Raw genomic sequence first — 10,067 nt, 5'->3', positions numbered from 1 at the left:
ATGAGATGCAATCACAAGAAGCACGCGGTTCGGGCACTAGAAATCCCCGAATAAATTGAAATCTCCATTCTCCACCCTTTCTTTTTGCAGTGTCCAATAATAACCTTTCTAGGAATCTAGGCGCGTGCGGTAACCACAAATAGGATATTTGACAGTGAGTTTTAACATATTTTTTATTTTAAATTATTTTAATATACTTATATATAAATGATAAATTTTAAAAAATAAAAAATATATATTATTTTAATACTTTTTAAAATAAAAAATACTCATATAAACCATTTCCCGTACCCTCTTTCAAGTAAACGTCTCTCAAAACCTAGTCAAATTGCAAACTATTATTAAAGCTCCGCAGACTTCTTCCTTCACTCTTCCGCTCAGCCTCTCTCTTTCTCTCTCGCCCACACAGACGCACGCACCATTCTTTTTTCTCCTCCTCCATCCATGGCAGACACAACTAGTTTCTCTGCTCTTTCAAAGCCTTCTTATTCCTTGAAACATAACCCTCAAATACCCCAAAAGGCCCCTCTTTTTATCCTCCCCAAAACCCTTCAAAAACCCTATCTTTTCCCTCAAAAACCTTGCCTTTCTCACACCACCCACAAAACCCACATCACTCTTTCCTCTAAAAATCCAATCTCTGACCTTGTTTCCACAAACAAAAAGAGTCCAGATGATTTTTCTTCTTTTTTTGACGATGATGACGATAAGCCTCGCGAAGAGTGTGGTGTTGTAGGTATCTATGGTGACCCTGAAGCTTCGCGTCTTTGCTATTTGGCCCTTCATGCTTTGCAACATAGAGGTCAGGAAGGAGCTGGTATTGTTGCTGTTAATGAAAATAAGGTCTTGCAATCTGTTACTGGTGTTGGTTTAGTCTCTGAAGTGTTTAATGAGTCAAAACTTGACCAATTGCCTGGTGATTTAGCTATAGGTCATGTTAGATATTCAACTGCCGGGTCTTCGATGCTTAAAAATGTGCAACCTTTTGTTGCTGGCTACCGGTTTGGTTCTGTTGGGGTTGCCCATAATGGGAATTTAGTGAATTATAGGAAATTAAGGGCTACGCTAGAAGATAATGGTTCAATTTTTAACACTAGTTCTGATACTGAAGTTGTTCTGCATTTGATTGCTACATCAAAGGCTAGACCTTTCTTTATGAGGATTGTTGATGCTTGCGAGAAGCTAGAAGGGGCTTATTCTATGGTGTTTGTCACCGAGGATAAGCTGGTGGCTGTAAGGGACCCTTTTGGTTTTAGGCCTTTGGTGATGGGAAGGAGGAGTAACGGTGCTGTTGTGTTTGCTTCTGAGACTTGTGCTCTTGATTTGATTGAGGCCACATATGAGAGAGAGGTTTATCCTGGTGAGGTTTTAGTGGTGGATAAAGATGGGGTTCAATCACTTTGCTTAATGCCCCACCCTGAACCGAAACAGTGCATATTTGAGCATATTTATTTTTCTTTGCCTAATTCAGTAGTATTTGGTAGGTCGGTTTATGAGTCAAGGCACGTTTTTGGGGAAATTCTGGCTACCGAGGCTCCTGTTGACTGCGATGTGGTGATTGCAGTCCCAGATTCTGGGGTGGTGGCTGCACTTGGCTATGCCGCGAAAGCTGGTGTCCCTTTTCAGCAAGGGTTGATAAGGTCGCATTATGTAGGAAGGACTTTCATTGAACCATCCCAGAAGATTAGGGACTTTGGTGTTAAGCTTAAGCTATCTCCAGTGAGGGGAGTCTTGGAGGGGAAGAGAGTTGTGGTTGTGGATGATTCAATTGTGAGAGGAACTACCTCGTCGAAAATTGTTAGGTTGCTTAAGGAGGCTGGGGCTAAGGAGGTCCATATGAGGATTGCTAGTCCACCAATTATAGCTTCTTGCTACTATGGAGTAGATACACCAAGTTCCGAGGAGTTGATATCTAACAGAATGAGCGTGGAGGAGATTAGGGAGTTTATTGGATGCGATTCGCTTGCATTTCTACCATTTGATAGCTTGAAGAAATTGTTAGGTGATGAGTCTCCGAACTTTTGTTATGCTTGCTTCTCTGGGAATTACCCTGTCCAGCCAAAGGAGCTTAAGGTGAAAAGGGTCGGTGATTTTATGGATGATGGATTGAATGGAAATCTCGAGTCCATTGATGGGAGCTGGGTGCAAGCACCCCTAAATCAGGAGGTGCATAAAGTTAGTGAAGTCGGGAAGTTGTCTTCTTCGCAGAATTGATGGATTTTGGGTCATGACAGCAGGATTTATTATTATTTATTATGTGATGTGGTCAGGTGGTAGATGACTTATCTAATGATCTCAGTACAATCTTTTGTGTGCTGCCTTGGATTAATAAAGGTTCCAAATGCAGAAGCTACACAATTTTGTTTGGTATTCTAAATTTTGGAAGATTTAATCCTAAAAGTGCTTGGTTTTTTTTCTTTTCTTAATGGTGTATCGGCATTGTATACAGGGATAAGTGCTCCATCAAAGTTCTAGCAGTGGGAGTTTTCTAATCTTTAGTTCTGTTAACATTTCCTTTATGGTTCATAAGAAATTCAGCATCTCACCATGCATCAATCACTCGAAATTTTACATGACTGGTTCCATTTGCTTCGGATGAATGTGAGTGAATTAGTTCGGTCATGTAATTGATGATGCTAATGATTTTCTGTTTCTGCATATGGCATTTACTTTCTAATGGAGAGCCTGAAATAACTAGTCATTGTTCGTGTTACATCCAACAGTAAAATCATTGGCAGCATTAAACCTTCTCATATGTGCCAGACAACTCGCAACAAAACCCTGTGTAAATCATGTGACTTTTATCTTTAAAATACACTGCTTCAGACATTATAGAAAAACAAATGATACAAAATTCAGGTGAAGATAACCACCTCGTTCCTCTCAAAATACCACGTTAAAATTAACTCTCAAATTTGTGCTTGTGTTGCTACAAGAAACTAGCACCACAGAGCCCTTGCGGGCGCGTAAGGCACTGAAATGAAGTGAGTTAATTGATGCAAGTTAAATGGCATGTATGATTTATGTTTCGGTGCCACATGTAGAGCCATCTGGGATGACATCTAAAAGACCAACCAGTACGTATCTGCATGTGTAGCTCAGCCATTCCAACAAAAAATGCCTGGTTGTCTCCGCTGCAGTTGTAGAAACAAGGAATTGCTGTTACGCTTGTTTGACAAAAAATGCCTCTTTTGAATCACCCTTCGGTACAAAATACTTGTTTGACACATATACCTTCGGTGTCAGAGCCCCAATGTTCCAGGCTAGAACGCACATAATCCTTTAGAATGTTCAACCGCTCTCCAGAACTGATGTCCCAGCGCCTCTGTTCTTTGATTTCAGTAAAATCCAAGGCTGAAAAACACACTGAATATTATTCAGGCAACAAAGCTTGATTTTGAGGAAACTAGGACATGATCCAGTAACAATTACTTGAAATGTTGAAATCTACAAGTCATAGCTCCAGACTCCTGACCTTAATCAATGCACCTCTAGCTATCATGCATGAAGAAAAAACACAAGGCAAAAACGAGAGCTATGAAGTTGATTATTGTCTTGACAGTTATAGGCTTTTCCACAGTACCAGGAGCAGCTTCTATAATGATTTTCATCCGCATTGGCTTTGTAAGAAGAGATGACCCAGCACCCTTGCTGACAACAATATCGATCGGGCAACCCATTTTTATGTTAATGAAGTCCACTGCATTCCTGGTCTTTAAGCTCAACAGTACGTGCAACTGTATCTGGATAAGCTCCACATATTTGAACACCAAACAAATCCTCAAATGAATGACGTCTCAGCAGGGCCATTCTGAACCTTGACCCTGTATAATCAACAGGAAATTATGATAAAAATAAATGTTCAAGTGTTAAATTTAACCAAATCATCCGCAACTAAGAAAATTTTATTTCAAACATGAAATTTTATTAAGAGATATTCAATTTAATTAAGGCGGCTCATCTGAATTTAATTCATTTCATAATCAAGAGAGTTTTAAACAGTATAATCTTGAACCTAAGTATCTATCCAAATTTAACAAGTATTTGAGAGTCTGGTAATTTTTTTTTTAGATGTATTTCACTTAAAAATATAACCAATTGATGCTTTTTTAGTGCTTTTTAATAGTCTTGATGTGTTAATGTAAAAAATAACACACACACAAATATATATATATATATATATATATATATATATATATAAAACACTCTGTATCACAATACCAAACACACTTAAACCAGTTGGCTTCTTTTGTGCCTCTATTCTCTTGCATATATCAAAACAAGAAACATGACATACGAAGAACTAGCTAATTTGACTCTCGCTTCACCATGTCTCGAATAAACTTTCCTTTCAACTTACAAAAATGAATGTGATGGCATTTCATACACGTTCTTTTAACATAAAATATCTCAATCATAAATTTAAAAGTTTATCATATATTTTATTAAATAAATTGAGAATTATTTGTGTAATCAAAATAAATTATAAAAACTTGATCCATAACCAACTTAAGTCAACTAACCAAATCCATGACCTGATTTATGAACTCAATCAAGAGTTTAATAATTTTTTTATAATTTTTTATTTAACTATATGATAAGAAAAATAAACATTTGTAAAATTAAAAACACCCTAAAATTAAATTGTTTATTTGAGATTGTGATGAACCTATAAATATCAAATCAAAACAAATTTTGCAACCCAATTAAAAATCAACAAAATATTAAAGGATAGGATTGGAAAGAAATAAAGAAAAATCAATAAAGGTCCATTAAAAAGGATTAAATTGAAAAAAAAAACCACAAAAAGGTAAAAAAATAAAAATAATTGAGCTTATAAATTAAAAAAAAAAAAGTTAAGATAGGTTAAAAAAAAGTTTATAAATTAAAAAAATATAAGGAGCAAAGTGTATTTTTTAAATCAAATTTCAAAATAACCATCTATTTTCGTTCTTTTCATGCCTGTCCTTTCAATCTTATCATTTGCGACAATAATTGAGCTTTAATTAGACCCTAAAATGATGCCATCATCAACAAGAAGAAGACAAACAAAGTCAAATGATAAATAGTGTTTTTAACCACAGTGAAACTCCTGAACAGTTCACGATGTATTTATTTTTATTTTTAAAAAAATTAATTTTAATTTTTTAATTTTTTTAATATTTTTGGATATATACTAATATCAAAAATAATTTTTTTAAAAATAAAAAATTTTCATTTTAATGTAATTTTTAAACAAAACAAATAAATTAAAAAACAACACTGCCATGCTCCCGAACATCGCCATAGAGTTTCTGTTAATTAGCAGCTCCTGATTTGTCTTGTTTGGGTTAAACAAGAAATAACAAGTCCAAAGGCATGCAAAAGCACAAGTAATTATAAAGGAATCAGCCATTCTTTACTGAAATAAACAAATAAGAGTTTTCAGTTCAACTCTTTAAACGTCTTAACAAAACATGTCACGTCTAAGAAATGTTCTCTTTATGGATTAAATATCTACCAGAAACAAGTAACAATCATAATCATGAATAACATATATATATATATATATAAAGGCCTGTATATATATCACTTTAAACGAAATTCCGAGCTGGAGATATGCGATGCAGGTTGAATTTGTAACTACCAAACCATAGAGACGTCGCTTGGAGATGGAAAACAAATGAATGAATGCATTGTAAGTAGTAAATGTAAAGCACCGGAAGTTGATGAGACGATTAATAATCAACATAGCCATCGTTTTCTTCCCAGCCTATTGATTTGAATCTGGCTTTGGAGCAGTATTTCCATTTTGTTGAGGCTGTGGCTGGGAGGACTGCTGCTGCTGCTGCTGTTGCTGTTGCTGTTGCCGTTGATGCATGTTGATTTGGGAGGCTGATGACTGCTGCTGCAATTGATGCATGGCAAGTTGTGACGGTCGTGGCTGCTGCAGGTACATCTGAGCGTTGATAGAAAGCTGCTGTTGAACCATGCTCTTGGATGGATCAGAGTCCCCACCCTGCTCCGCAGTCGCAATCTTCAACCGTCGGACCTCAGCAGTTAATGCCTCGTTTAAAGCTGTTACATTTGAATACAATTACCAATAAATCTACCAAACAAGCTGAAGGTCAAAGAATAAGTAAATAATCCATGAAATGAAGGCCTCCCATATTTTTTCCATCAACAAATCCACCAAAGAATATTAGCCATGTAATTATTTCAACAGGTTACGCTCACCAGTTGCACACTGTGACTATATGTTATAAGAGGAGTTACATCATAGACTAACAGATAAGACTTTCAACGCAAGTGATTGCTCACCTAACTACATGGACACAAGTTAATAATAGAGAAACGTCCATGGCAGCATGACCACGCAAACAAGAGAGCTAATCACCATGGACAAAACTTACTCACCATAAGGCTTAATTCTGGATACGCAAGTTCTTCATACAACAACGAACAGGAAATAACCAAGGATAGTACATTCACACAACAGGCACTGAGGCTATTTGCACACTAACAGAACATATAAATGCAATGAGAAAATATGCAAAAAAAAAATGGGGTGGGAGAATCCATACCATCTCGGAGTTGAGCTTGTTGCTCCATGGCTTGGATGCGAAATTTCAATTCATTATTCTGGTTAGTAAGACCAACAGAATCTCTCTGGATATGTAGAAGAAAATAGTGAGAGATTATAGAAAAGATAACGCTACAATTACATGGAAATTTTTTTTCAATATTTCACATCGCTACCTGTAAAAGAGTAAGCTGGGCAGACAATGTGGTAGCTTCTGTCTGCAAAGTCTGAACCTTGTGTTCCAGTTCTGAAATATATCTCATCTTCCTCTCCTTGGAACGGGCAGCTGATTGACGATTTGCCAAAATCCTGAAATTGGAAAACAAATGAGGAACATGAAACAATGAGGCAAAGGATTATAACATGATTTATCTGGTTAATTAGTGATCGATCCAAATTGAACGAACCTCTTTGCACGTTTTGGGTCAGCTAAAGCGATCTCAGCAAGTTTCTCATTCGCCATAATTTTCTTCAGTTCAGCACCACTAAATTCACCATTCCCAAAATCCAAGCTAAAGGCATTCCCATCTATTGAATCGGTGGGTGATAGCTGTCCTGGCCGAGTTCCTGGGGAGGGTGGCAGCTTTGGAGACTCGTTACCAAAGTTCAATTTGCCCATGAAACTATCCATTGACACACTTCTGAAGTGTCTGGTGGTAGGAGCAATGTCACCCCCAGCACTCCTTTTGATCCCTTCCCTCTTCTCTGTTGAAGAACTCAATCCTGCTCTTGGCAGGTTGCCACCGCTTTCATTCACGCTGCTTTCTGCCTCATTATCGCTGCTATCACCACCATTCGTCTTGGTCCCACTAGCTCTACTATCCAAATCCTCACGATTCTCATTACCAGTCTTCTCATCAGTACCCGAGGAGTTCAACACGTCAATGTTATCCAAATTCATGTAAGCAGAAAACAAATCATCCACGACTTCCCCTTCAGATTTCCTCTCACCCATCCCCTCCGCATTGCTGTCACCACCTCTCTCCCATTCCTTTTTCACCGGTTGTGCTGGCTTAGCCATCCCTAAATTTTCTCTCCCAGACATCGACCGCTCCAACCCACTTGAACCCCTCGACGGAATAAGGGGCGGTGAACATTGCAACGCATTAGCAAGTCCAAATGGAATATCACTGTTAGACCTTCTATGCGCTTTCCGTGGAGGCAAACTCTCAGCAACCCGTGGAGCATTGCCCCTATTAAAAGGCGAGGGAGGCAATAACGAATGAGAACCACCATCCTTCTCCTCCATGAACACGTCAGTAGAAATAGGGTCCGAAACCGAAGGCGAAGAGGAATCCCGGAAAGGGGCCGGACTCAACGGGGGCAAGGAATCAAGGGAGAAAAACGATGATGGCTGAGACAAAGATCGCGAATGAGTAGGCCCCAGACTAAAACTCTGCGGACCCATTTGCTGGTTCACTGGCCTGGACACTGGGATCTGGGAATATGGAGAAATGGGTGGGATCTGATTAGGATGGGAAGGCGGAAACCCTACTCTTTTGTTACTATCCCCACTAAAATTCTGAGAAAAATTCGTAAAATGCCTCGCCCGCATTTGGGTTGGGTTCAAACTCAACTGAGACACATCTATTTGGTTTATCAAAGAAAAGGGTTGCTTAGCCATGGTAGTAGTTGATGATTGCGTTGTTCCAAAAGAAGATTGCAACCTTTGTATCATTTCAGTATTTGCTTCCTCAGTATCACCCATTTCTCTTACCTCTAAACCAGCAATCAATATTTCACCAATGCCACTTCGAAAGCTTGATACTCTTAACAGACTTCAGCCCCAATTTCAAGATTAACCCACTTCACTTCCCACCAAAACTCGACGAAATCAACAGGCAAACCCTTAAAAATCTGCAAAAATAAGAGATAGGAACAAGAACAAATTAAAAAGGAGAATACTGAAATAAAAAGAAATGAGAGCGAACACAGAATTCGTGCTTAAATAAGTAAAGAGCAGACTACCTCGTTAACTCAAAACGTTCATTTCCACAATATGACACCAACCAGCGAGACTACTAAATTAAATAAACAAATAAATTCTCACGGATTTTCTTTATCTCACTTTGTTTTTCAAGGTGGAAATGGCTAAGAAAACAAGCAAAGCAGAGGGCTCTGTGCGCGCGCCTCTCTCTAGAATTGTTCTCTCTCAAAGAGAAATGAAAAGGGAGTGCGTGATTTCAGTGAGGTTTTTTTTTTTAATTATGTACGATTGCGAAGACTACGACCCCCCGGATTTTATTTTTTATGACGGTAGAGAGAGACGCGTGAAGTTAATAAGAGTTTGTAGTGAATTTGAATTTAGTGTGAATTTGAATTTCATTCCGACCTCATTTTTTATATCTCTGCTCCCTTTGTCACCGCAGCTTATTGTGCAATTAATTCGATTTGTTGGATTTATTTCCCCCCTTTAGGGAATTCTTCCTCCACGCGCTTCCCGTCTGTGTCCAATCCACAGAAGGTTCCTTAAAACAAAAAAAACAACTTCTCCCCTTCTTTTTTATTTATCTAGATTAGATTCTTTTCATATGACTGGAATGATTCGAGTATATCTATTTAAAATATCATATATTTGATCTTCGATTATCTTTATTCTCTCTGAATTTTATTAGATTATTTCTTATAATGTTATGGTTATTTTCCAGTATTTGATTCATATATTTTTACGCAAAGGATTTACCTTCAATAATCTCCTTTTTAATATCAAACTATTCCTTTATTAAATGCTCACTTTAATTTTCTAAGATTTAAAACCACAAATTAATCATGAGGGATATAACTCAATTAGCTAGATTTTAGATTTGTTCTGTAAAAAATTACTGGTTTGAGTCTTACAAATTTCAGAGTCATTAAAAATTTATATAATTATTAATTTTAGAGATCGTGAGGTTAGTCAAAATATATAAATAGAAAACTAACTTGAATATCAATATTAATAATTAAAAAAAAAAAAACCGCAAATCACATATATATTTCTTAAATGTTCACGTTAAAGAAAAAGACAAATGACATTGCAATTTCTTTTTTTAACCCTCTCTTGTTCCTATTTAGATTTTAGTAGCAATTTTTTCATTTTTTAAAAACAACTGCAGCTAAAATTTAAATAAAAGCAAGAGATGGTAATAAAATAAAATAAAATAAGGCCAAAGTTCTCTTTCCATGACCCGCTTCGTCGAGGATCGTGACACCCTCCTAACTTTGACAACCTTTTCATTTAAGTCTTGAAATTTTAATATTTTTAAATATATCCTCAAATTGAAGACTTACCAAAAAGATCGTTCATTATTATGAAACATTATTAAAATATTTTATATCAACATCCTCGTGACTTTCTCCCCGCTTCTATCAATTTTATAAGAGTTTTTAATAACACAGTAATTTATTTTCAAACCTACAAATTTTTTTCTCATTTGTCTAAATTGAGAGGTTTGTTTTATGTTTCGTACAAGCTTGGTATAATGCAAAGACTTCCAATCTGAGAATGCTTATTTTTTTTCCATCA

General features: G+C 36.8%; 3 protein-coding genes across 3 annotated transcripts; 1 reads left to right on the top strand and 2 right to left on the bottom strand.

Annotated features, from left to right (window-relative positions):
* The first annotated feature begins 314 nt into the window (after positions 1-314).
* Positions 315-2,419, top strand: LOC118034683 (amidophosphoribosyltransferase, chloroplastic). The gene has a single exon (XM_035040027.2). It carries the CDS (start codon positions 445-447, stop codon positions 2,212-2,214), a length of 1,770 nt encoding a protein of 589 aa, XP_034895918.1. The 5' UTR covers positions 315-444; the 3' UTR covers positions 2,215-2,419.
* A 59-nt stretch (positions 2,420-2,478) lies between these two features.
* Positions 2,479-4,100, bottom strand: LOC118034684 (tRNA-dihydrouridine(47) synthase [NAD(P)(+)]-like). Its single transcript, XM_035040029.2, has 3 exons — positions 3,584-4,100; positions 3,235-3,354; positions 2,479-3,134 (listed from the first exon to the last, which is right to left on the bottom strand). The coding sequence occupies exons 1-3, from the start codon at positions 3,678-3,680 to the stop codon at positions 3,022-3,024; spliced, it is 330 nt and encodes a 109-aa protein (XP_034895920.1). The 5' UTR covers positions 3,681-4,100; the 3' UTR covers positions 2,479-3,021.
* Positions 4,101-5,376: 1,276 nt separating this feature from the next.
* Positions 5,377-8,792, bottom strand: LOC118034682 (bZIP transcription factor 29). Its single transcript, XM_035040026.2, has 5 exons — positions 8,531-8,792; positions 6,970-8,419; positions 6,739-6,871; positions 6,564-6,648; positions 5,377-6,057 (listed from the first exon to the last, which is right to left on the bottom strand). The coding sequence occupies exons 2-5, from the start codon at positions 8,268-8,270 to the stop codon at positions 5,753-5,755; spliced, it is 1,824 nt and encodes a 607-aa protein (XP_034895917.1). The 5' UTR covers positions 8,271-8,419; positions 8,531-8,792; the 3' UTR covers positions 5,377-5,752.
* Between the last annotated feature and the right edge of the window lie 1,275 nt (positions 8,793-10,067).

Source organism: Populus alba, chromosome 4 (genome assembly GCF_005239225.2).
Source record: "Populus alba chromosome 4, ASM523922v2, whole genome shotgun sequence".
Lineage (NCBI taxonomy): Eukaryota > Viridiplantae > Streptophyta > Magnoliopsida > Malpighiales > Salicaceae > Populus > Populus alba.
This window is presented reverse-complemented; position numbering and strand designations above follow the sequence as displayed.